Below are 27,498 nucleotides of genomic sequence, written 5' to 3' on the forward strand. Positions count from 1 at the left end.
GATGACGCAATCATGATGAGCGACTGGCTCAACCAAACAAATAGATTGAGAGTTGGATGATGACTGAGGGATACGTAATTGTGCACCTGAGTTTGATTTCCAGCCGCACAATGTGATGCAGGCAGAAGCACAAATAAGCCTGTGTAGGGCCTGGCTATCATGCTGTAAGCCTATACTTTAGTTTTTAGCACGTAATCTAATATCATACCAGCTCTTCAAACAAATGTTGGATAAATTAAACACTTATCAATAACTAAAACTCCAAATGACTAGGCCTACTAAATGACAAATCATTAGGCTATGGGTTTTGAACCGGAGGTAAGCGGACCCCTGGTGGTCCGCGGAGGTATTGCAGATGGTCCCTGGCCATGCATTAACAATAATAATAAATGCTACTCTTCTTTTTGTTTGCATATAGAGAGGACGTTCTGCTTGGTGTTCTAGGGAAGGCTGTTCTGCTTGGTGTTCTAGGGAAGAAATAGGCTACTTGCATTCAAATGTGTCTGTATCCAACAACAATGTGCTTCTTGCCATTTACTGGTAATAAAATTGAAAACGGACACTTGTGTCGGTTGGGTCTATGATAGACCCACCCCCCTAGTGGTGGTCCCCATGTTGCCTGCTGGGCTCTATTATAGCTCTATGGCTGGGCTACACGCGAATCGTCCAAGAACCAAACATTTTGATAGGCCTATGGAAGTGGAACTTATTACGTTTTTAAAAATATAACTATAAGAAGGCTATAACTACAAAGTTCCCTTTGCTTTGAGACCTCTTTTGGGAATATTACTGAAGGGCAGCCAGCATGTTTTTAAAAAGTTCGCTCCGGAGAACTCAACGATCAGAGAGCAGCAGACGTTATGCTTGGTGATCGTATGCGCTCTGGGAGGGACTGGAGCTGTCCTTGGTGATGTACTGTTCAATCCAATTAGCTCTCTCTCTCTCTCTCTCTCTCTCTCTCTCTCTCTCTCTCTCTCTCTCTCTCTCTCTCTCTCTCTCTCTCTCTCTCACACGCACGCACACAAGCACACACACAAACTCTCTCCCTCTCGCCCCCTCTCGATCCCTTCCTTGCGCTCATCTGTTTATTTTTACACACTCGGACGCAAGCCATATCCTCTCTGGGCGCCCGGTTCAGAGTTCCTTTTATATTCCAATTTCCTTATTCCATTATTTCGTCCCATCATCACCTCACATGGCAGCCGCTGACTCCTTTATAGTTTGTAGAATGCTGTGGCTACAAGACAGATAGTTGTTAATATTTTTTTATGGGAATTTCCCACAAGATGTGGAGCTTCACTTGGCTCTGTACTCACAGGAGGCTGACTACCGGAGATGGAAGGGATGTGAAGCCGAATAAGCTTGGCTGACTCCGACTCCCTGCTGGGGCGAGGTGGAAGAAGATAGAGTCATCCATTCTCAACAGGTATGATATCATTTTGATCACTTTTTGCCTTATAAACGTGCCTGTCATGTGCTTTCTCTCTTCCCTACATCTTGACTGATTGTTAATGGAATATAATGTAATGTAATGTAATAGATGTAATAGATAAAACCTGTTTAACTAGTTTAAATAGGAGGATATATTTTAATCTTTTGTTTCTTAGACATTTTTGTTACTTTTTTCAATGTTAAAGGCTATTTTGAATTGATGTTTATTCAGATACAATTGTCTGGATTCAGGCTGTTATATGGTCATCAAACTTACAGTAATACACAAGATCAGGACAATATGTTAGGCTACATGTTGGGTTTGTGTTTCATTCAAATAATTAAATTATGCATTGTACCCAACATAAAAAGTTTTCTTTTAGACCTCAGCTATTTTGGGGGACAGAAAGGCATACTGAGGCCTATTTCTGACCTGGCATGTGACGTGGCCAGGTTGTCCCTGACGTCTTCCTATGTCCTATGCTGTCCTAGGAGTAGAAAGACTATAGACGATTCTATAATTAACTCAGGTACGCTGCTGCTGTAGTGAAGCCTAATACCAGCACAGGGATTTATGGAACACCTATTACACAAACAGATAAGAGCCTCTCTTGTCCCTGTGATCGCATGGCTAGTCAACCTGCCCACTGCCGGAGGACTTCTATACTATTTACATAGATAAATTGATTTCTACAGTGAAAACTCATTACATTAGCACAGTTGGGGTCACAACAATGAATACACAAACACAAGAACAACATGATACAATACATGGTACAATACATATTTATTTCAACATCAGATGTTCTAAATGAGATTGACCGACAGAGTCAAGTATCATAATATTTCATAATTGCATTACAGTGTGATCATACAGTAAGTCAGGACTCGGAGTACCCAAACCTTTTTGGCTTAGGCACCCCTATACACATTGTTTTCATCCAAGGCACCCCTACATATGCATAATCTGAATGAATTTGTGTTTTACTGAGTAAATCAAATTTGCGTTGTAACATTCAAATTCATTCAACTTATAAGGGGAAAACATTATTATTATTATTATCCCTGAGATTATGTTGCAAGGAAAGCGTTGAGATAATAGCCATTTTGGTTAGAACTGACTGAAAATAACTTTGTACTCTAAGTTTAAAGTGTCCAAATAAATTCCAAATATTATCAAATTATCACACCTGGACTGCCATCGCAGCACCCCAGGGTGCCCCGGCACCCACTTTGAAAACCCCTGCAGTAAGTCATGGTGTTCTTTAAGTAACATGGAAAAGATAGCTTCCATTCAATGCCAGAACAACACATAAAATGTTTATACCCACAGTACTACACCTCCACGAATGTCATTACATATATCGCTATCTATTCATTATTAGAATGGTATTTTGTAAAGTAGGAAATCGTTTTTATTTGTCAAAAAAATGAATAGGAATAGGATTTCTGCATACCAGCTCATTGCATGTGTATTATGGCTACTAGGTCAGGGTTCAAGTGTAATAAATTCAAATAAATGACCATAAAATGTTACTTTACTATTTGTAATCCACCCCTTATAAACCCCTCTTTGAACAAGAAGTTCCACTGATCAGCCATGTTGTGTTTGTTTGTTGACTTTTCATGTTAGCACAGTCCATTTGTTTCAGCTGTGTACCATCATTCTATATACAATCCTGCAAAGGTTATACAATGACGATTAATGAATAGTTTTGATTTGCACTAATTATGTCCTCCTTTTCTCTGATTCTATTTATTCAGCCATGGACCTACAATAAGCTGCCGGGTGGTGTTGTAATAAGAGCTTGTGAGCTCAGAGGGCCTCAGCTTCTTTCCTGGGTGCGTGGAGAGATTGTGCCTGAGACCCCACTACCATCCATCCCCAAAAGCTCAAAATCAGCCCCTCCCAGCTCACAACTCCAAGCTCTCTGGTTTAAACCAACAGTCATCACACCCTCACAGAAACAGCACCCATGGCGGACAGAGGGACCAAAGCCAACCCACCTCCTGTGCTTCCTCCGGAGCCTATCGACATCATCCGCATCAAGGCCCGATCCCGACGAGTGCGGCTCAATGTCGGAGGCCTGCTCCACGAAGTCCTGTGGAGAACACTGGACCGGCTTCCCAGAACCCGGCTGGGGAAGCTAAGGGACTGTAATACCCATGAGTCCTTACTGGAAATCTGTGATGACTACAGCCTCAATGACAGTGAGTACTTCTTTGACCGGCATCCGGGTGCCTTCTCATCCATACTCAACTTCTACCGCACGGGCAAGCTGCACATGATGGAGGAAATGTGTGCCCTGTCGTTCGGCCAGGAGCTGGACTACTGGGGCATCGATGAGATCTACTTGGAGTCGTGCTGCCAAGCGCGCTACCATCAGAAGAAGGAGCAAATGAATGAGGAGTTGAGGAGAGAGGCTGAGTCACTGAGGGAGAAGGATGGGGAAGTTGAGGAGGAAGGATGCTGTCCTGACAAGAGACAGAAGCTCTGGGACCTCCTGGAGAAACCAAGCTCATCTGTGGCTGCCAAGGTAAATTATCAAAATATTTGTACTACATATGCACTCTTAAATAGGCAAAACCACCCTACCAAAAAAGTGTTGATTTGTGAAATTCAGGTCACAAGAATTATAGTTAGCCTACATTTCAACTTCAAATCACATTTTGTCCCATAAATGAAGGATATGAGTTAAGGCCTGTCCATACTTTGACCGAAACCGCCGTTTTCAGTCAAAAGGTCCGGTTCGACTACAAAATGACGTCACTCGCAACTTCTGAAAAGCATTAGACCAAATGAGAGTTCGGAAATTGGCACGTCGGAAAGTCCAACTCACCGAGCATTTTGGAGAAAGTATGGAACGGCCTTACATTTCGATATGAGTTAATTGCACTTCTGTTCTGTTCTGTTCTGTTCTGTTCTTCTATATTGTTGTTTTCGGATGGAAACCTTGTATGGCCAAAACTCTTTGTTTTGCATTTATCATTTTAAAAATCAAACCTCGGTCCGAAGTGAAGCGGTGAACCTTTATTCTATGTGTTCCAGAGTTATGAACTCTGGAACACATAGATACATTCTTTATTCTGAATGAATGAATTAATGTTTTTATCTGGAGGGCCGAATTGTCATGTGAAGCTTGACCAATCCTCAAAGTATCCAATCATCAGACCGGGACGGACACCACACATATATTCTGGACGTACGGGACAGATTCTGGACGTACGGGACAGATAAAACCTGATAAAACCTGTTCATTCTGGACTGAAATGACCATATATGGACATGGGACACACATTTTGTTTTTGATAAAATCTGTTCATTCTGGACTGAAATGACCATATATGGACATGGAACACAAAGCCACTCCTTGGAAGCGTCTTTCACCGCTTCAAAAATGATTTAAACTAGTGAAAACAGCCGATCTACAAGCACACAACGCCTCGCGGTGCGAGGCGTTGTGTGCTTGTAGATCTGCTGTTTTCACTACCTTTGTGCGACGGCCTTGTCTGATGAAGCAGGGCTTTACCTTGTGAAAAAACGTACAAATTTGAAACTTAGAGATACGAGGTTTCCACCCGACAACGACGATATACTGTAGCAAATTTGTACACTGCCACCTCTCGTCTGTTCTGCTGTTGCACCCAATGACATCTGAGAACAGGTTGTGACATCACAGCTGGCCATTAAGGGTGCCATCGAGGCTCCTAATCCTCTTTCACCTATTGAGTAATCAGATAAGAGAGTGAGAGATGGAGATAGAGACAGAAAGAGAGAGACAGACATAGAAAGAGAGCGACAGAAAGGCCTCATGCAATCTTCTATAGTGCAATTACTTAAATACAGTACTGTAGGTGCTGTATAAATTGTATATTGTAAAATGTGTTTAAAACGTTTATTGATAGTAATCACTTTCTTTCTGTTGATTTATGGTGAGCAAAGAACAAATAGCAATCCTTAATGGGCAGAATTCAGGGTCCAAAAAACAAACAAAAAACATAATGAATATAATTATAAATTGTAACCAGTTACAAATGAATTACACATTCATACTTCCTGCTTAAAGACGTTTAAAGTCTCTCTTGATGAGAGAGGATAAGACAAAGTGCAGGGATGTTGTCAAGGATATAATTCTCCCTGGCCTATGTCCAGTATACCCAAAACATTATACATCAAGTGGAATCATGTTTTGTTGACGTTGTCAGTCTCTGTGACTACAGCTCTGCAGAGTGCTAGTATACAGTAAAACAATTCCCCAATGTGGTGTGACAGCAGCTATGCTTTTTTTTTTTACGATAAGTGTTATCGTGTGCTGTAAATAAAGTTTGTATGGCAGTTAGCCAGCAGCGAGCCAGCTTCCCAGAACACAATGAAAGCAATCTATTTGTCCATTAGTAAATGTGTTGATGTGATTGTATTGGTTTCTGGTCCATTACTAAAAGCCCGTTGATGCACAATAAAATCTTTTCATCTTTTCTCTTGGACTGGGAAGAATTGTATTGACACTGGCACACATTTGGCCTTCGTCTCTAAGTGAATATTGGAAAATAGAACACTCCATTAGTTAGACTAAAGGTCTGACCTTGCCGTAACTAGATGTTTCAAACTTTACCAATAGCTTCAGAAATGTAAAACTTTCTAAACTGGTATTGGTTTTGTCCCGTACCATGGAGATGACTGAGAAGAGATTATATATCGACCGGTCTGCAGAATCAATCAAGATAGGAAAAGGGGAGGGGAAGAGAGACAAGGGGAGCATGAGATCCGGTCTGCAGCATAACCTTATATGTATTTATATATATATGTGTTACATTCACATCACACATCGTCGCCATGCAAGGCACCAACCTGCTGCTAGGCATTCAGTCTTGGTGGAGCAGGAATCAAATCGGGAACCTTTGAGTTCCCAGTCAACGACTCTACCTCCTGAGGTGATTAAGGGTGAGAGCAGTGTACAAGAGGGGAAGGGTTAGAGGGGGACTAGAGATTGTCGGACAGACAATATTACGGTGGTTTTTGACAGATTCGCTTTTACCAGTTGAGTGAGAAGACCACAGCACTGTCAACAGTAAGACCATAATGTTTGGGGCTTTAGTTTCAATAGGATGGACTTACACAGGCCCAGGGCTTGACTGGTGTCTTTGGGTGGAGCTAGCCTGGGGCCAGCCTATATACTAATGCAGCTAACTAACTGCATCCCCTCCTTATTTTAACATGTGTGGGGATGATGTCTAGCTGTAGCTAGGCTAGGGTGGAGCAGTCACAGATGTTAGGTGGGTGACTTCTTTGTAATTTCACCCCCTTTATGTGTCCTATAGATAAGCTACTGTACTCAAGCAGCGGTGGTAGCCCCACTGCTGTTGCTGCAGCTGGGAGAAGGAACTAATTGTGTTTCTGGGGAGATGGACAATGTCACACTGTGACTGCCCCCGCTCGGAGACGACCTCTGGCAGGGCAACAGTCCATGAGTCAGGGTTGCTGGGTTCATGCTCGGGGGAAGCGACGACTACAATCAGGGTTAGGAGCTGACGCATTGTGTGGCTTAAAGCTGACAAATCCATGCCTGCTTTCAACAATTCAGTCTGCATCAAGATCAGACAAGACACACACACACACACACACACACACACACACACACACACACACACACACACACACACACACACACACACACACACACACACACTGAGAGCTGAAGCTTGCGGCCACTTCCAAAATCGGAGGATTCCTGGCTCCCCCTGTGTTAGTGTCGAAGTGCTCTTGAGCAGGACACTTAACCCCTATAACTACTTGTCTTTTGTACCTATAGATTGCAGGTGAGACACAGGGTCCTCCCTCCCTGGCCCAGCTGTTGTCCTGTCAATCCCTCTACCGCCCACCCCTCCCCCACACACAGTCTTGAGTTCTTTTTCTAAGGGCAGGTTGGGTGGCACATGGGGCTTAGGATTTCCTTCAAGCGGTGTATCACGGAGGAGGAGGAGGAGGAGGCAAGGTGGGGTAATCCTCTGTCACCTCGTCCCTCCCCTGCTGTCTGTCCATTGGCTACGGGGAAGGACACCCAGTACTGAGCAGGGTGGCGCTCATACTGTTCTTGTCCAAGTACTTGCAGGGTACAGTACACAGCAGGAGGTGTGCGCGTGTGTGTGTGTGTGTGTGTGTGTGTGTGTGTGTGTGTGTGTGTGTGTGTGTGTGTGTGTGTGTGTGTGTGTGTGTGTGTGTAGACAGACAGACAGACAGACAGACAGACAGACAGACAGACAGACAGACAAACAGACAGACAGACAGACAGACAGACAGACAGACAGACAGACAGACAGACAGACAGACAGACAGACAGACAGACAGACAGACAGACAGACAGACAGACAGACAGACAGACAGACAGACAAACAGACAGACAGACAGAAAGACATCTATCACGATGCATGAATAGGTTTTTTTCTAGTCTTATATTTCAACACTGAGACATACTGTATATATTAGAAGGATACAGTATAGCATTACTCAAATCTAGGACATTCAGAAAGGATCATCATTTTTCATCAAGCATCAGTATCTTATGGGGTTTCATCTTGGCTTAAAAAGCTTAATGAGCATTTCAAATCCATTGCATTCATTTTATATTTAGTTTGGATTTTTATTATGAAAGGAAAGGTCAGGTCACATTCAGAAAAGTTTACAGTACTTTATTTAATAGATCCGTCATATGCCATTCCCCCTGAACGTTTTCATCAGTGTGTTTGTATATTTATTTGCACATTATTTCACTGTACAATATTCCTGTGCACAGCAATTGTTTTAATTTGAATGATTCACCTTTTACACTTTCAGAGTTAATGGACAACTTTGTTTTGTTACAACAAGGGTTCATATTTTAGATTGTAATTAGAGAAAAGAAAAGATGAGTGTTAAAATATTTTCATTTACTGCTTTTTATTGTTTTAGTGATTTTAGTATTTTGCATGCCCCCAACCTGGGGGCATGCATGCAAATCAAAATCGTTAAAATCACTAAAACGATAGAAAGAAGGAAATGAAAACATTTGAACACTCATCTTTTCTTTTCTCTAATCTAAAATATGAACCCTTTTTGTAAAAAAAGTTGTCCTTTAAATTAAATGAACACTGCATGGTAGAGAAGGTATACTGTAAGAACAGTGAGAAGAGCCCAACCCTGAATTACACTTGGTTGTGCATCATTTCTAGATCTACAGATCTAGAAACAATGATCTACAGATCTAGAAACAATGAGGGCCAGCGGGTCACGCAGAGGCGTGTTGTGAGCTTAGATCAGCTAATCCTGGAGTGGGACACCGGCTTAAGAGGAGGAATAGAACACGTTTTGGTCAATAGACTATGGGTTTGTACAGGGCACATCATCGTCATTCATAAGTTGGAGTCAGTTGGAAGTCTGGAACAATAGTGGCAGAGAGCAGCAATCACATATCGTTGTTGTCGGGTGGAAACCTTGTATGTCCAAAACTGTTCGTTTTGTGTTTATCATTTTTAAAATGATTTAAACTAGTGAAACTAGACGATCTACAAGCACACTTGTAGATCTGCTATTTTCGCTAGTTTTGTGTGACAGTCTTGTATGATGAAGCAGGGCTCTTACTTTACGTAAAAGTGTACAAATTTGAAACTTGGAGATACAAGGTTTCTCCCCGACAGTCACAGTGATAGACGATATACTGACTGTAATGTATCTGTCCGTCATTAGCTTGTGTAGAGACAATTGGAAATAATATATTGCCATGATCAAAGTGTTACCTGTTGATGAATAGATGAATAGAAACACACGCACACATCCATTCTTCTAATTCTGTTTTACAGTTTGAGTTTTTGCAGTATTATATTTTTGGTCATCGGCCAGTCAGTAAATTCTGAACTCAGCTGAACCGAGCTGAACGTAACTGAACCAAACTGAACCGATACATTGACAGGGAGAAACAGAAAGGGAAGTGATTTAATCTCCTTTGGGGCTATTACCAGAGACGCTGCTGCAAATAGACTGTTGCTGCCCAGACTCTTGACTGCCACATGTCTGTCTGGGAGAGGAGAGGAGGCAGGGGAGGAAGGAGGAACACAGATGGCATGTGTACACGTTTGCCAGTGAGAAAGACCTATTTCGTCACACAACTGTATTTTAACGGCTTCCTCAGCTTTCGCTGCTCATATAGGCACAAGCAAGTGAGAAAGAAGAGAGGGAGGGAGAAAGAGAGAGAGAGAGAGAGAGAGAGAGAGAGAGAGAGAGAGAGAGAGAGAGAGAGAGAGAGAGAGAGAGAGAGAGAGAGGGGTGGGTGGGTTGGTGGGTGGGGGGAGAACAGGTGGACATGGAGAGGAGGGAATGATGGAGAGGACAGAAGAATGGAGAAAATGAGGGATGGAGGGTGAAAAGGACGGGGGTGGGGTGGTAGTTTTATAGTGTTAACTTCTGTCCCCAACACACAGCGCCTCCTGATCCCCTGAGGGAATTAGTGTCCCTCATTCAGTATACGGTAGTCCCCTCGCATCACTGTAGTACAGGCTTCACCTATGAGCAGCAGGAAGCAAATCTCAGGGAAGCTTCAGGATACCCTACTACCTACCACACCATTAAATGCAGTGAGACTCAAATCCATCTGCCACTTTTCATTTGATTTTCAATCTCAATCCCCCACTCTTGCGTGTGCTTCTGTGTGTGTGTGTGTGTGTGTGTGTGTGTGTGTGTGTGTGTGTGTGTGTGTGTGTGTGTGTGTGTGTGTGTGTGTGTGTGTGTGTGTGTGTGTGTGTGTGTGTGTGTGTGTGTGTGTGTGTGTGCGGGGTGAATTGTGCACTTTAATTGTCCCGTTGACTGAAGGCAGTGGGTTGCCCTCGGATAATATTCACATGTACATGTACATGCAGACTCAGGGGAAGTTTGCTCTTTGGGATGCAGGGTTAGTCTGCTGAATGTCTGGGCAGGGAAAGGAAGAAGATTAATATAGAGGGGGAAATGTCAGGAGAGTGCAAAGAGCAGATTAAAGTTAAAGTGCTGCTACTGACTTTGTTGACATTCAATTATACTCAGCTTTACTTTCAAATAGCACATAGCCGCATACACACTTCAGGACAATATGCAGTATGCAGAGTAACAACTGTAGCCCACATTCTATTGTCAGTAACCTATCAGAGCCATAAGTAGTCAGAAGCATGGAATTCCAAGTATTGTTCATTAGTATAAAGTGACTGGACACATAGGGCAAGATGTCAATATAAAGTGTGCTGCTACCCCCAGGGACGGGCGTAGTGTTCAGAAGGTCACAGTGTGTGCGTGTGGGAGATGGATTGCTGCTCAGTACCCTAATAGATCGAGGTTGAACTGTTTCACGGAGTGCATCTGTTGAGGTTGATTAGAATCTTGGGAGGGTTGACCTCACATGGAGACTGACCAGTGAAAATCTAATTAAGATGAAAACCACAAGCTCAGGTGACATAACAATTTGCAACATTGCAAATTAACGTGATTTGTGTGTGTGTGCGTGCGTGCGTGCGTGCGTGCGTGCGTGTGAAATGTGTGTGAAATTAATCATATTCCAAGATGAGTTCTGATGAGATCTACACAACATTTTAGTAATTTATTTCTCTGCATTTCAGTCTTGAAAAGTTTAGCACTGACAGCAATTTTGTATTGGATTAATTAAAATAGAAAATGTCTGCTTCATAATGTACTGTCTAATCATTTCAATTTCCCGGTCCAGATGTCTCAAGATCAGGATGTTACAAATTATATGTTTCTAATTCATTAAGCTCTCCTCTCCTTTCCACTCATTACCACTTTTCTTATTACCTCTTTTCTTGTCTTTAGATCTTTACGCATAAATAAATGACAGCCTAGTGAATAGTTTGAAAAGGAGAATGTGAGAACTCATCAGTTGAGTATTTTACGGTTCACGTTTATTGGGTGCACAGCCCTGACAGGAACAATATCTTTAAAAAGCACCAGCACTCACTTTAAGTGAGTGCTGGTGATCTTTTAAAAGCCCAGTGAATAGCTCCAGCTTTTCAATGCATCATACTACATTGACATCTCTTGTGGGAAAAGCTGGGGAGTCAGTCTAATCATCCTTACAACATGCTGACCTTTCCTGTATTATACCAAATGTGTAGCCTGCCTGACTACTGTAGCACTCTAAATGTTTATTCAGCGTAAAAATATTATAAATTCAAGATTATATTTTTCCTCAATCCTAGGGAAAGATTTTTCTTCATTACACAGTACCGGTACATGTCTTGTGTCACATAGAAAACATGGTTGATCAATTATTCTGTGTAGCACCAGGACACATTTCCCTTATTGCATACTGCAAAGAAAGTGCTTTATAGTTAACCAAATGAGCCTCACAATAGATGCTTTGGTTTGGTAGTGGGGGTTGTAGTGATGGCCTTGCCTTGACACCTGAACGCACGCGTCTCTTTAATTACAGCCCATTGATTGGCCCTGGGTGTCACATTGACCAATCGGAGGGTTTGTTTCAGACTAATTACTATAATCACGACTCGGCCATCTTTGTCTTTTTGTCTCACCCTCTCCCTCACGCTGTCCCTCTCTGTGTGAGTGTGAATGTGAATATCTGCATTAATCCCTATTGTTCAGGCCTAATAATACTGATACTTTGTCTGGTTAAACAGCTGTCAAATCAGCAGGATCTCAGTGTTTCTCTCATGTCCTTGTTCTCCTCATTGTCCATGAGAACACTGACAGCATTTATATTCACACCACATTCACATTATGTTTAAGAAAAGAATAGAATAGAATAGAACAGAACAGAACAGAACAGAATAGACATTTTCCCTATAATGTCATGCCCAAAATAGGGACACCAGGTTGAAAGTGGTTACATTTAGCTGCCTGCTGAGTACATCTAAATTCAATGAATGGGCTAAAAGTGGATGGAAACTATTTCGAGGTTAAAATAAAAATAGACGCTTTGCAGAACCAGTGCCAAAACGTTCAAGCGGTCCTTGATATTGGGATGGCACCGGGATTTATTTTCAAGCCAATGGGTATAGGTTTTCTTCTGGTTTCTCCGCCATCCGACCAAGCCCATTAGTTTAATTTAGATTCCCCCAGACGTATCAGTTGGTGGAGATCCCTGATAGTCTGGCAATGCCAGAGTAGCTGAAAAGTAACCGTTTTGGAAATGCAAGGTTTCCATGCGACAGCAACAATATGTTTGTTATGTGTACTGTCTATGATTGGAGGGGGGGGGGGGGGGGAGTGCGTTATACAGGGCGTACATATGTATATATTCCTGTTAATAAAATAGAGAAATAAAAAAGTATTCTGATTGTTATCATAGTTCATTGCATGCAACATATACAGTAGGAGGATATATACACGATTCTTGCTAATATTTGTATATCCACATTCCATATTAGTACTGTACATATTAGGGCATTCTGCTACATGTTGCACGAGGATGTTGAGAACATGCACATACAATATAAACTAGACCAGGTCAACCTGGTTGTGCCAGACCCCGGTTCTGCCAACCCCCTGTCTGTCATCATCATTTATGACATCATGCCTTTTGTAGGCATGTCATCATCATGTCATCATCATATATACCCTTTATATAGAAAACCCGGACCGACATTTGCTTATGTAGGCCTACCCATTTCATGGGTCTGGCAAAAAAAAAAAGAAAAAGAAAAAAAAAGGAATGTTTTAATCAAGGAGATAATATAATTGATCAATATGTATTGATTTTCCTGTCCATGTGCCATGGTTACGGTAGTTAGCACACAGCTTCTGCATTTAGCAAATTGGTCTATTTGTTGGTTCCCCATCAGCTCTTGGAAATGCAGCTGCTAAGGTTCCTGGGGTCCACACAGTAACATAAAAATGCTTTTACAGTCACATATAAACCAGTGATCAAAGCTTTAGTCAAATTTGTGTTGACGTGTTCTCAATGGAACCAGCCCTGTGCTGAGTGTACCAGTTATACTTAAACTAAACTATCGCCATACCATTAAGAGGTCCATAGTACTGCTGTATAGTAAAGTTATCTTTAACCTGTTTCTATTGAGTTTTATTGATCAATCTCATCTGTGGAAGTGGTCTTCAGTCATGAAGGGTGGATGTAGATGAAGAGGAGGAGAAAGCTTACCCACATGAACCCTCTGTGGAAACATTCAGACTCAGACTCTTCAGATGAGCTTGTAGATCGGCCATTATCAGAAAAGAGATTTGGTCGAGAGCAGTGGTCTTCAACAGGGGCCCCGGGACCCCTAGGGGGTCCTCAGAGTTACTACAGGGGGTCTTCCAAATCTTTGTGCGATAGAAACTTTTTTTCTTTTATTTCTTTTTATATTAACTACTTGAACCCTAGCGTCCATATTCAGAGAACTTTAGCCATTTTTGGCAAAGAGCTTCGGTGTAGAGGGGAAAAAGAGCAGACTAAGTACAGAGTGAAACGTCGCATTTATTAAGTATTGGCGGTTCAGAGGGTTAAATATCTGAAAACACAAATTGACGAGATTACAAAATACACTGATGATTATGCTGTCAAAAGATGAAACTCTGAAAAGGTTGTGGGGTTCCCTGCTTCATCTCTCTCTCAACTAAGGGGTCCTTGGCCTGAAAACATTGAAGAACCCTGGTCTAGAGGGACAAAAAGCAGGGGACCAATTAAAAGCCTCAGGGGGCACCCGGTCAACTAAGTGTATAGAGCTTAAGCGGTTTAAGAGGATTTTCAAGCCTTGAGTCAGTTGGGAGCCCAGGCTCAACATTAGGAATGGGATCTTAATGTATAATTGTGTATATACATTCTAAGTGGATGTCAGGATGACCTGAGCCTTTGAATTATGTCAGCACAGCAAAAGAAGAAAGAGGGACAATGAAACGCCCTTACTCAGCAGAAGCAGCTTGATATATATGTGATGTCTTGGTCTTGCATTCCATTTGGCCTCCACAAAAAGCATCAACAATCCAATAGATCCCATGTCTGTTTCTTCCAAAAATACCTCCACATATTGATTAAGACAGCTAGGGTTTCTCTGCTGAGCTGGTTTTACCGCCCCTCTGTCATTCTCCCTTCCTCTCCTTTCATGCGTTCCTTCCCCGCTCTTTCTCCTCGGCCTCTCTTCCGTCTCATTAATTTTCTCATTCTTCCTGCACTATTCCCTATATTATGTCTCTTTGTTTCCCTCTCTGTCATTCATTCTTTCATTTAGCTTTTAGAATTAATATGGTCTTAATAGGACACTGTGGGTTTGTAATGATGAGGATGAGAACTTTTAGAAGGTTTAGAAGGAGCAGGCATTGAAGCTTTTTTATCAGATCTTTGGTTAGAGGCCGCTCACCAAAATGATCTGATTTTAAAGCTTATTGAAAATCTGTTATTTTCAGCAAGCAACACCATCATGGAATGGAGTATAAATTAGGATTATTTTTTGATGAGGATGATGATGTTTGGAACCTGAGCGATACTAGTGTTGAATACCTTAGTTGGTTCATACTTTCACCTACCTTGAGAGATTAGGTTACTCTCCCTTATTTTTTGTTTCATACAGTTTGTTATGGAAATGTATTTCCAAAGCTTTTCCAAAATCTCCATTAAAAAAGCAATATTCTTAAAAAGAATTACCTAAATAAATAAAAACTAATCAAAGAAATTCCATAATTCCTATTAGAAAAAAAACAACAACAACTAAGAATTAGTGAAAATAGCCAATCTACAAGTTTACAACGCAGATGCACTGGGATCTGCTATTTTCACTAGTTTGGGTGCCGGGGAGAAATCTCTCTATTGGGTCTCGAGCGAAATAGTTTGGGAACCACTCTACTGTAACTGACCAACGTTAAGAGCTCAAACCAAACTTGTGTACATATATTTGCCTGCAGGCATCTGATTTGTTTCTCAAATCCAATCTATATGATTGACTATCCTCACTGTTACTTACAATTTATCAGTATTAGAATTTCAGTATTCTGTATTTATACATCGTTAAGCTACATTATCTGCATTGGTTGTTGTGGAAAGGTTGTAAAAATGTAGGCGTGAGTAATGCTTCATTTATACTTTTAACCCTCTAAGGCCCACTGTTGTAATATTACAACGTTTGTATTTTATCCAAAAAAAGGTTTAAATCATTTTATTTTAGCTCCCCCTACCACCTAAACATCACCATTGGATTCTATTGTTTAGTATTACAATGCCATTGGCCACAATATTTGCATATAAATAACCCCCCACAGGGGCTGACATTCACACCCGCCACACCCGCTGACATTCCAGAGTTTTGACGAAAAACATCTCACTTTTTCATGGAAGCTATTCCTCACAAAAACTTAAGTAAAATGCCTGTACTATTTTTTTTGGTGATCATTAGAATGTCTAGAACATGTACATATGTTATTATTGTGAAAAATATCCCCCATATGTAAATTAGAGCATAATTTATGATTTTTGATTTATGGCTATAAAACCTTACAAAAACATTTTTTTGAAAAAAACATTACATTTTCCTCTTATTAGGACTCCTACAACACCATCTGATTTTTTTCAATTTTTTATTTCAAGTATTTCTATATTTGGGCCTTAGAGGGTTAAACACGTACTTTGTCTTACAATGTGCTGAAAATAGCCTGTCGACAAGCTCACAAGGCGACATGATGCAATGCGTTGTGACTTGTGAGCTTGTAGATAGGCTATTTCCAATGACAATGAAGTATGCACATCTTTAAAACTCAGATTTGAATGATATTCACCCATGAATGTAGTTCAAAAATCTGTTTCCATGTGGTTCTTTGCTGTTTTGACTTGAACAATCTGATACCAATCTGGATACGTCCAAAATTGGATTTGGGCTGCCAGTCTGAACCTAACATTTGTGGGGACCTGGTTGATGAGTTGATGAGACAGTGAGAACATAGTACACCACAAATTAAGAACATGCCTGTTCTTGATGTCGCCAGTTTGAATCTACCGTAGCCCACATTGGATATCACTCCTCTCTTTCTCACTGAAATTGGATTTATGGCTGTAATTGAGTTAACAATACCAAGGCAGTATTACTGTTACTACTGTAGGTGGTGCTCTTTGTATTTTTTATTATCATGTATATTATTTGCACATAAAAGGTATTTGCCCACTTGAAAAAGTGATGCAAATCTCACTGTGATTTTATCCTTGTTACTTAAAGAATCATTATTTTTAAGTAAGTACCTGGCTGAAGGTAATAACAGTAATTAATAAATAATAAATAATGTTTCTGTGTGCCAGAAAGGTGTCCATGCTGGCACAGTAACACCTTTTGGTTAACAGTACCTTTGGGGTATCTTTATGCTGTATTTACACAATAAACCAGTAAGACTCCCTAAATCGGGAGATAAGCGACCGTCAGTTTGCATACACAAACTTTAGAAGGCAATGGTAGCCAATCAGGAGGGAATATGGGATATGGGACAGATCCATTTTGATGACATGACTTCAGAGATACTCTGTACCGCTTTGCGTGATTTTAGGGAAAGATCTGTAGGAGTAGTGTCCAAAAATGTGTTTTAAAAAAGTCGGCCAGATGGTGTCGCTAGATGGGACAGATGCATTTTGATGACATGACTGTAGAGATACTCTGTACAGCTTTGCGTGATTTTAGGGCCAAATCTGTAGGAGCAGTGTCCAAAAATGTGTTTTGCAAGGTGGCGCTAGAAGAGGGCCATGTGAGAAATGAGGGGAGATATGAGTAGGGCAAAAGTGTGACGTATGACGTGTGACAGACAGACTGACAGGCAGACTAACAGACAGACAGCCGGCGGAGGTTTTATGTTATAGGTTATCTGAGACATGATAGGAGTCACATTCAAACTCGACTCACATGGAGCATAATCATCGTTTCATCGTGTGATTGATATCCCTCTTTCAGCGAATATTTAGGGACACAGGTGATTAATGTCACCTTCATGTGTGTGGCTGCTGCGAAAATGGTCTATAACTAACTAAAAGAGAAAAGACAACCAGTTGACATTTCTCCTTTAAAAAGCCAGTGACGCTGGTTGGGAAATACTGTACTGGCTTCCCTTTTGTTCCTGAAATAATTTATTGAACCTGCTTCTCTCTCCTGAATTACACAGAGAGATCTCTAAAAGAGAGTGGAGCTCCTCGTCTCTGGGGCCACGTACACCACAAGCTGGGCTCGGATCAAATTATCTGGTGCCTCCCTGACATTTCAGTTTAGCAACACTGTTGTAAAAGAGTTGTACACCCATGTATAAATAATTCAAGAGCATACAGCCTTTAACTACTGCTGATATACTGTATATGTTAGTTTAATGGTGCTTATGATTACAAAGTGCAACATCAGAGTAAGTGTCATGAACCCACGTGTCCCACAGTCGATAAACAACAGGGTAAATGGTCAAGTAAATAGAGTGTAAAATAATCAATTAAGTGCCTGACAATGCCTACAGCAACTAAATTACAATACTACCGGGTAAACATCAAACCTATAGTGCCTGTCTAAATAACATACCGTACGTTGCATTTGTGGATAAGAAACCAATATATGTCTATGTTCTAACGTACATAAAATGGGAACAAATAAGCAAAATATGTCTGCATAGTATTCGTAACTAGCAACAGGTATTGATACTGTACAAGGAAACAGGGAGCATTAGGAGGTGAAGTGATGCCGAAGAGGTGAATTTTCAGACTGCTGTGGAAAATGGGCAGTGAGTCACTGTGAGTGTGCAGTCCTGATCAAATCAATACAATTGCTCAATTGTATTGTAATGTCATAGCAGTCTAGAGTATACCAAGCAAATGGTTATCATGTTTAGGTTCTATATATATTATTGGCATGTCAACAAAATTTGACCTGGTGCAGCTCAGGTTTAAAGAAAACAATAGCAAACAAACAGACAGACAGTACATAAACGAATAATGACAATCCTCTATTCAGGCACAATGCCAGAATCAGAAGCAACACGCACAGTCACCTGGAGTTGTGTCAGGACTGATTAGCTGCCTTCACATCATTGGCCAGCTTAAAGGGCTAAACCTGGCCTGCATACACGCAACCGACACGTGTATGAGCCTATGTTATAAAAAAAGGCTTCTTTTAAATGTGTTCAACATTTTTGGTTAAATCTGCCTCTTTTTTCCCCTCATTATTACATTAGGACTGGTTAATCATGAAAAAGAAAGAAAAACAATAAGTATCAGCAGACTGCTCCTCTTTTTACAGCTTGCCAAAGCTGTCAATAAACATTTATATTGGGCAGGCAATATAAATGTAAATGACATTTCATGTCAGTCTTGTTAGATTATTGTTCAGGCATTTCTGCGTTATTAGGTATAGCCTAGTGGAGACAGACAGGTAACAGAGATCAGAGAGAGAACAGAGAGGGGAGGTAACGTATGATGTCATGATTACTGTATGTGGCACTGTACAGTGTGTTGAGAGACAGGTGTCCTCCACATATGGCGAGCCCCTGAACAATTATGAAGATGTTAGCCATTCCGTTTTCCTAGGGTGTTAACCCTGATTTATACTTTGTCGTGCGATGGTGGATACCGTAAATTAAGCATAAGACTCTCCAGAGGTGAGCCACTGACACCAGGCAAATGTCCAGCCAGCTCCCTAATTAATAGGAACTTTGGCAAGGAACAACCCGCTGAGCACTCCGTAAAGGGCTCTCTATCTATTTGTCAGCATGACCGCTTCGCTTGATGGACTCTATGCCTGTGTGCAGGGGTGTCACAAGGTGTGGAAAAGTGGGACTTGAGTTACCTGGGCCCAAGGTGGAGGGGCCTTAATTATTTTATACTTTAGCTATTGAAAAATAGCAGATATACAAGCTCACAGCGCGGCACCGAGTGCCACGCTGCGAGCTTGTAGATCTGCTATTTTTGAAAAGTCGTGAAAATGTGTGCAAATCTTTGAATATATGTAATTTTTAAGCGAACATTTGTAACTCATATTTTGGTTCTGAGGGTTCCCTGGAACTAAATATTTTGAGATGGGGGTCCGTGGCCAAATACATATCATTTTGGGGGTCCTTGGCATGAAAGGTTTTGAGCACCATTGACATAGAAACATAGGTTTTTCAAAAAACATTAGAAGGATTTGAAATAAACAACACATTTTCATGATTTTTCCAAAAATAGCAGAGCTACAAGCTCGCAGCGCGGCACTCGGTGCCGCGCTGTGAGCTTGTGTATCTGCTATTTTTGCTGTGGAGCTGAAAAGCTACACAGGCAATACACAGGTTCCAAAACTGTCCTGAAGCGACGTCATCATGAAGTGCTCGAAAACTCCAACAGAAGTTTTGGCCGGTCGGAGCTACAGGCTCACAGCACGTTCGTTTCTATTGGATGGCGCACTCGCGCTGCAAAGATGTGGAAATCGCGCGAGATTTCCCCCCGAGGTTGCTCCGTGGCCCCTCCTTTCTGCTCGACTAGACTGAGGCAGAAGCGCGGTGGACAATGTGGTCTGAAGTGTCCCTCCACACACTATGGTGTTCTGCTGGGCTATTTGGGGGACCATGTGGTTTGAATAAGTGTCCCCCACACTATGCTGTTTGGTAACAGATCCGTTCGCCCGCTTGGCCGTTTCGCTGACCGCTCGTAGGTTAAAAACAAACGCAGTGGTGGGAAAAGTACTCAGACGACTTACTAAAGTAAAAGTATCAATACTGCTGTTACAAGTAAAAGTGTGGAAAAACTACTTCAGTAAAAGTACAAAAGTATTGGCATCAAAGTGCAAAATGTTTGTGTTGTGATTGCTTGTAGATCGGCTATTTTCAAATAGCCTATACATGGGGCTAAAGTGGATTAATGTATACTGTTCTGCAAAGTAACTAGTAAATAAAGTTTTCAAATAATTGTAGGGGAGTAAAAGTACAGTATTTGCATTTTGAGTATTTACAAACGGTTATTGTTGGCATGATATGGCCAGTCATCAGTGGTGTAAAGTAACTAAGTACATTTAAAAGTACTAAGTAGCCTACTTTCATTCCGGGTACTTTAAACAATAGATATTTTGTCCTTATGTAATATTAAGGGTATCATAGCCTACTAATGATCGCCATTGATATTTTGATAGCAATAATAGGCTACTTGACCAAAGTATCAACACTGCAATATAGAAATATATAGAAAACAAGTGAAAGTCTGGAATTCAAAATGTATATGAGTAAAAGTACAAAATGTTTGACCCACAGGTGGGTCGCGATTATAGCATAGTAAATTGACTGATTGAATAATTTATTAGACAGAAATGCAAAACAGTCAAGTACATTCGTGTAGCCGAATTTAATATTCTTTGTTATGCTAAAGAAAACAACAAGCGACACAGCTTAATATTGAAATATTTCAATTCTAGTTCAATAGTTAAAGCACCCAGGGCCCAGAATTTGGTGCGACACTCCTGCCTGTGCGTGCCGTGTGCGTGTGTGTGTGTGCGTGCGTGCGTGCGTGCGTGCGCGTGCGTGCGTGTGTGCGTGCGTGTGTGTGTTTGTACCAACTGGAAAGGCATTGCACATATATCTTTTGGATTCTTTCTGCCATTGGACCTCCATGCACAGTACAATAGACTAGAGTTGATGATCAGAGAAATTACAAATTACATCTGTCCTGGATTGTATTCAAGGCTCTTGTGTGTTTGTTCAAGCAGAAACTTAACTTCAACATTGAACCCAATTGACATGATTGGTTGGTTTGATCAGAGCAGATGAACACAGTATGTTGTGTACTAGATAGATGAATGTAGTTATATTGTTTATTGTGATATTGCTAGTGTAGTGTAGTACACAATATATACACACCCATAGATAGATTGCATCAAATATAAGCTAGAGCTTCCAAGTATTGATTTGCACCCTCTTTGGCATAAGCCACGCTTGGCACTAAGACTGCGTCTTTTATGAGGGAATATAGCTTTCATTTAGAATTGTCTGGTCAGTGTATTCATGTTCATTAATTAAAAAATGTGGTAGCACTAAAATGGTTAAATGGCTTTTTTGGGGCGATCACCTTGGGAGCTCTAGTTAGCGTGCCGACCAGATAATCATGACAACCTGAATTTGAATAATCAAATATGATTTTTTCATTAAGTTAATGCACTGCAGAGTAAAATACTCAGTGTTAATTTAACTCTGAGAGCCTTGGGTCATCTTCGGTCCAGCTTGCTTGACCATGCACTTAAACAAATACAATTGGGTATGTTCACAGGTGGGAAGCCGGCCCGTGCCCTTCTCGCTACAAGCCGCTGACAACTGCATGTGTATCTGGAGACACGTGGTTGTCTACACCCTGCCACATGAACAGTGTTAAGTGTTAGGCAGCAGCAAGGAATAACATAAACTGGAAATTGGCATAATGACCAAAACATGGTAGAGGGGTCTAAACTCTGAGTTTAGATCTGTTTGTGTCCATTGTACACTTGAGTAAAATGAACTAAATTACAAATACCACCGGGTAAACATAATACCTAGTGTCTGTCTAAATAACATACTTTGCATTTGTGGATGAGAAACCAATATATGTCTGACGTACATAAAATGGGAACAAGTAACCAAAATATACATCTGCATAGTATAACTAGCACAAGTATTGATACTGTATGAGGAAAAAGGGAGCATTAGGGGGTGAGGTGAGGTGGTGCTGAAGAGTGCTGTGGAAAATGGGGAGTGAGTGTGCAGTCCTGAGAAAATCAATACAATTGGGCTTGCAAAGCTGGTGTCATACTGGGATGCCCCTCCCCCGGCAGCCATTTTGAGAGGGTCGGGGGATATATACTGGCTATAGTAGCAGGGCTTGAAGTTAACTTTTTGAGGCACAGTGTCATCTGGACAGTCTTTTTTTCTTCTTTTTTTTTTTTTTTTACAAATAAATTGGCCCCCTCCTCTCCACAGTCCATAGTCTGCATACAGCACAAAGCTGCGAGGAGCATCACAGAAAAAGTGAAACCAAAAGCCACAGCTATAGTAGCAGGGATTGACATTAACGTTTTGAGGCAGAGTGTCCTCTGGATAAGTACATTTCCCTTTCACTTGTCCAGGCACAAAAGTCACTTTGTTAATTTGCAATTTCACAGTATTTTGTATTTTATTTCTTTGGACAAATAAATAAGACCCCCTTGGCCCCCTCCACTCCACAGTCCATAGTCTATACAGCACAAAGCAGCTAGGAGCGTCACAGAAAAAGTGAAACCAAAAGCCACAAGTACATTTAAAAATGTTCCTTATAGCTACTACGCTTGCATTGAGGCTCAACTTTATTTTTTATTTGATTTTTTTGCGCTGCAGAAAGGCTCATAGACATTAGGCTTGGCCTGTTGTCCGGGACAACTATAAATCCTTATGAACAAGTTAATTAAACATGTACTTGACCCTGGGTGAAAAATGGGTTACAAAATCGTGGGATAAAGATTTAAGAGTAATTCAATATACTTGTGGCTTTTGGTTTCACTTTTTCTGTGATGCTCCTAGCAGGACTGTGGAGTGGAGGGGGCCAAGGAGGTCTTATTTATTTGTCCCAAAAAAAAGGGGAAAAAAAGTGACTGAAATGGCAAATTGACCAGTTACTTTTGTGCCTGGACAAGTGAATGGGAAATGTACTTGTCCAGATGACACTGTGCCTCAAAAAGTTAATGTCAAGCCCTGCTACTATAGCTAGTATATATCCCCCGACCCTCTCACAATGGCTGCCGGGGGAGGGGCATCCCAGTATGACACCAGCTTTGCAAGCCCAATTGCTCAGTCCTGATGAATGATTTTACTTAGTATATGATGAATGATTTTACTTAGTATATTCACGATCATCAATGTTGTGATTGCAAATGGTGCAATGGTTGCAGTTGACTCTGTAGTCCCAGGTCTTCAGCAGGTGGCTAACCCATTTCCTGGTCCGGTTCATCTTCCTGCTTTGTTTGATTAGCTAGACAGAAGATTTGAAACACATTGACACTTATAGGTGTCTTATGTATTTCCACATTTCGGTCCAAAGCTATGGAAAAGGAGATGGGTAATGGGTATGCCACCTTCTGAAAACCTGGGACTACAGTATGCACACTGCACAGAACCTACCGATAACAGGTAGAGCTAACAGCTGTGACAGTTCATATTCTATGGGATATTTACTTACGCCAGCAGAGCGTGCAAGTACTGCGTTCGGTGCTGTCTGCTTCCGGCTGTCTGTTTCCGGGCAGCGTTCTTGGCGACGTCACCACCAACAAGTGCGACCTGATATAAATAACAAGGCGCAAGTTGACACCTCGACTGAGTGCCAACTTGCCCACCCACATACATACAGACAGCATCGAACAGCACCGATCGCAGTACTTGCATTGGCGCACAAGTAGGCCATATGGCCACTAGTGCACAAGGAGCAAGTTGGCACCTTGACAGAGTGCAGTCTAGTTCTCTCTCTTTTCTATTCGCCCTTGGGCGTCTTACTGGTAACACTGTCTGTCTGTCTGTGTCTGGGTCCGTCCGTCCGTCCGTCCGTCCCATCTATATATATAGGCTACCTGTAACTGTATGTATGTACAGTATATACCACAACAGCCTTTCTGATTTCCAGTTATTTAATGTAAATCTATTGATTTGTAAAGATTACTTTGCAGTCATCATCATGGTTGGTTAGATGCAAGTAGTGAAGGCTACTGAATGACCCAGTATCTAGCAACATGCTTAGACCCCTGATTCACCCTAACCACATACGGTACACAGTGAGATGTGTTATTGAATCAAACTCTGGATGTGCATGCTAGATATTTCAAGCAAGCTGAACATGCCCTTTACATCTGGCCTTCAATGGTCAGTGAGTTTGGGCTTTTTAATCACTTTAACCCTATATAGGCCTACTTTGTTGACCAGGGTTCTCCAGTGGTCTATATTTCTGTTTTCCCCCTTCTACATTCAATATTTTCATCCCAAAATAGTCTGTCACAGGGCAGCCCGTGCCCTATACAGATACATAATTGATCTACAAGCTTGCCGATCGACTTGGCTGAGAAAATACAATTAGCAGTGGCAAGGGAGCATGTCCTTGTTGCTGCACAAGCAACACTTTGGGAGGGGTCTGGGGAGATAACGTCAACTAAACTTCTGTGCGTTTTACATTCTCCGAGGTCAAGCTCCTTGTCAGGTGAAAGGAAGCGGCTGGCAAGTCCATATGTATCGGAGGACGCACGCATATGGTTGTCTACTCTACACCCTCCTCAGTGGGAGGTTGGCAGTAAAAGGGACAGGGGCAGTTAACTGTATGTGAATGAGATGAGAATGAGAGTGTGTGTGTGTGTGTGTGTGTGTGTGTGTGTGTGTGTGTGTGTGTGTGTGTGTGTGTGTGTGTGTGTGTGCGCGCGCGCGTGCGTGCGTGCGTGCGTGCGTGCGTGCGTGCGTGTGTGTGTGTGTAAATTGATTTATCGATTGATTGATTGATTGATACTTTATTAGCAGTTTGATACACTAATAGGATTTAAACCCAAGAAAGCACAATGGCTTGTTTACATTGGGGCCCTTTAGTAACGAACTAAAAGGACTGAGGTGAGGTCTGGAGTGTGGATGCGATGGAAGAATAGTAACAGTGGTGGTATTCTATGTTACACATGCAGGCCCTCTAACGCTCTGTGGGCTCTTAGATACATCAAATACTTTGAAAACCCAGATTTTTGTCAGAGGGCAAAACCTGTTTATATTGTAAGTGTAACTAGAGTTACAATATGTAAAACGTATGACCTTATAATTACATTCTTTACATTATTCTTTACATTATTCTTCACCTCTCGTTTGTGACACCACTCAATTGTCTTCAAAGGCAGCCTAATATTCATTAACACCAATTTTCATGAAATGTATCCACCCACGATCGACTATGAATATACTGTACCACGATTGTGACCTTGTCTTTTTACTTTGTCAACCCAAAATGTATTATCTCTTATGGGCAGCCTTCTGATTGTTCCCACCAATTGTCATGAAAATTTGGCATGTCATTTTTCTAAAAGTCAGAACTTGAAAATCTGCCCAACTGTTCTCAAGTTATCTTGTGAAGAAACATAATCCGACTGGAGCTATCACAACAATATCTCAACTTAACTGTCAATGATAAATCAACACACAATGACAACTTAACTGTCAATGATAAATCAACACACAATGACACTGGAATTTGCTATCCTCAGCATCTATACTGATGGAGAAGAAAGGTGGATTGCTTAAGCCTAACCCTGGCTCTTTGGACAAAACCTTGAAAGAGAATTGTGATCGCATACACAGAAGTGAGTCACGTTTGATTGACAGTTGAGAGCCAAACATGTTGGGGTTCAAGGCGCAAACATTAGTCATCAGAGACAGCATTAGTCACATTTTATCTGTTGACTATTCAAAAATAGCTATCTGTCTAGCCCAGAACGTGTTGCATCACGACTGGTTGTGAACAGTGATGGGCAAGCTACATGGAAAATGTAGTAAGCTACACTACTAGTTACTCTTGATTAAATATTGAAACATTACAACGGAAGCTATCGTCATAGAAATGTAGCAAGCTACCGCCACGTTACGTATAAATGTAGTATAAGTGACCATGTCTGACCATGACTAATCTCTCAAGACAGACTCTGATAGCTACGCTATCAGATGAAGAGGAACAAACAGACTGGGCGTTCCCATTTTATTTGACGATGGTTAGCCAGACTGGACCTGGACTGACATGAATGAATGACCATGTCTGTCTGTAGTGGTCCCTGGTGCAACACCTTTTCAGATCCATGTCCACGGCTTCCTTAACATGAACATGTTTGAGAACCACTGTTTTAAATAAATAATTTTAGAAGGTATTGAATTGTGGTAGTGAATTTTATCAAATAAAGGTTGAATACATTTGTGATGATTACAGATACAACCTAAAATTTTTAAATATCATATGACAGACCTATAGTGTTTTTGCTGGATTTTTCTTCATCGATATTATAATATAAGAATCCGAATTGGCTGCATGTGTTGATCTTGTTTGTCATCATATCTTGCTTCATCCAGGATTTGCCTTGCATTATTTATTTTTGTCACACCATACTGCTTACTAAAGAAATCCAGTAAGATATCTATCAGCTATCTCCTTCAGATAGAGCTCTCATTACTTCTCCTTCCAGCACACAGTGCTTAAAAAGGTGTACAGTATGTGTTCTTGGATACCTTTTTAGATCTGGCTCAGGGTGCCAAAGTCATATTATTGACACCTATGCCTGCCATTAAGCCATTAAATGTTGTATGGTGGACACAGTGTTACCCCAAAAGATTATTGTCCTGCCCTTTCCATTTATGTTGTTAAAGCTGTAGTATGGGACTTATTTGTATGGTAGTACAATATAACTAGTGCTAGGTATCCACTGGCCAAAATTGGGGATTCCCACATGGATTTTTGGTTTCCCACTCAGATGACCAGGGTTCGAATCCTGGTTTTTACAGTTGCAATCACCTCTCTCCATCAGGAGAAGACATACAACTTTGTTGCTTGGATTGTAGCTTTAACAATACTACAATTGTATGATTTTGGAGAGGAAAGAACAAAGCAATGACAGTTCCGATAAATGGTAGTGCTACCTCACTTTTTCCCATGTAGACATGTTCTTTTTTCCCTGAAAGTTGCATAATATATGATGCTGTAAAGGCCATGGTGGAGGACACTTTTAGCATGACCCTGACACTTTGTAGAGACCATTTTTCACTCATGTCCTCTAGCAACAAGGTTGTTGCTAGAGGACTTGGAGTTTCATGTGTACAGTCAAACATATTACACAAAGGCTTGACGATTGTTCTATTAATGGTAAACAACAGCAACAAAAGGTTCACATTCACTTCACCTTAAAACTTTTGAAACTTTTAAAAAATTGCTGCTCCTAGTTCTGTATGCAGCAGTACTTTAAATCATTCTTATTTGATATGTGTAGATATAGCTAGTAGATGAGCTCATGTCAGCAACGTATTACCTCCACCAAGAAGGTCATGTTTTCACCCATGTCGGACTGTCAGAACTATATCTCGAGCATTTATGAACAGATTTGGTGGAAAGGTTCGTCATGGCCAAGGAAGAACTCATTAAC

General features: G+C 41.2%; 1 protein-coding gene across 1 annotated transcript in view; it reads left to right on the forward strand.

The window, feature by feature from the left end:
* Nucleotides 1–3,407: 3,407 nt before the first annotated feature.
* The window catches only part of LOC308285007 (potassium voltage-gated channel subfamily B member 2-like), a gene marked incomplete at both ends in the record, with an annotated part of 32,277 nt that continues 8,186 nt past the window's right edge, over nucleotides 3,408–27,498 (forward strand). The window contains one exon of the mRNA XM_080725727.1: nucleotides 3,408–3,968. Coding sequence (XP_080581853.1) covers nucleotides 3,408–3,968 — 561 coding nt within the window. The remainder of the gene's footprint in view (nucleotides 3,969–27,498) is intronic.

The sequence above is a fragment of the Nannobrachium achirus genome (genome assembly GCF_963921795.1).
Source record: "Nannobrachium achirus genome assembly, chromosome: 5".
NCBI lineage: Eukaryota > Metazoa > Chordata > Actinopteri > Myctophiformes > Myctophidae > Nannobrachium > Nannobrachium achirus.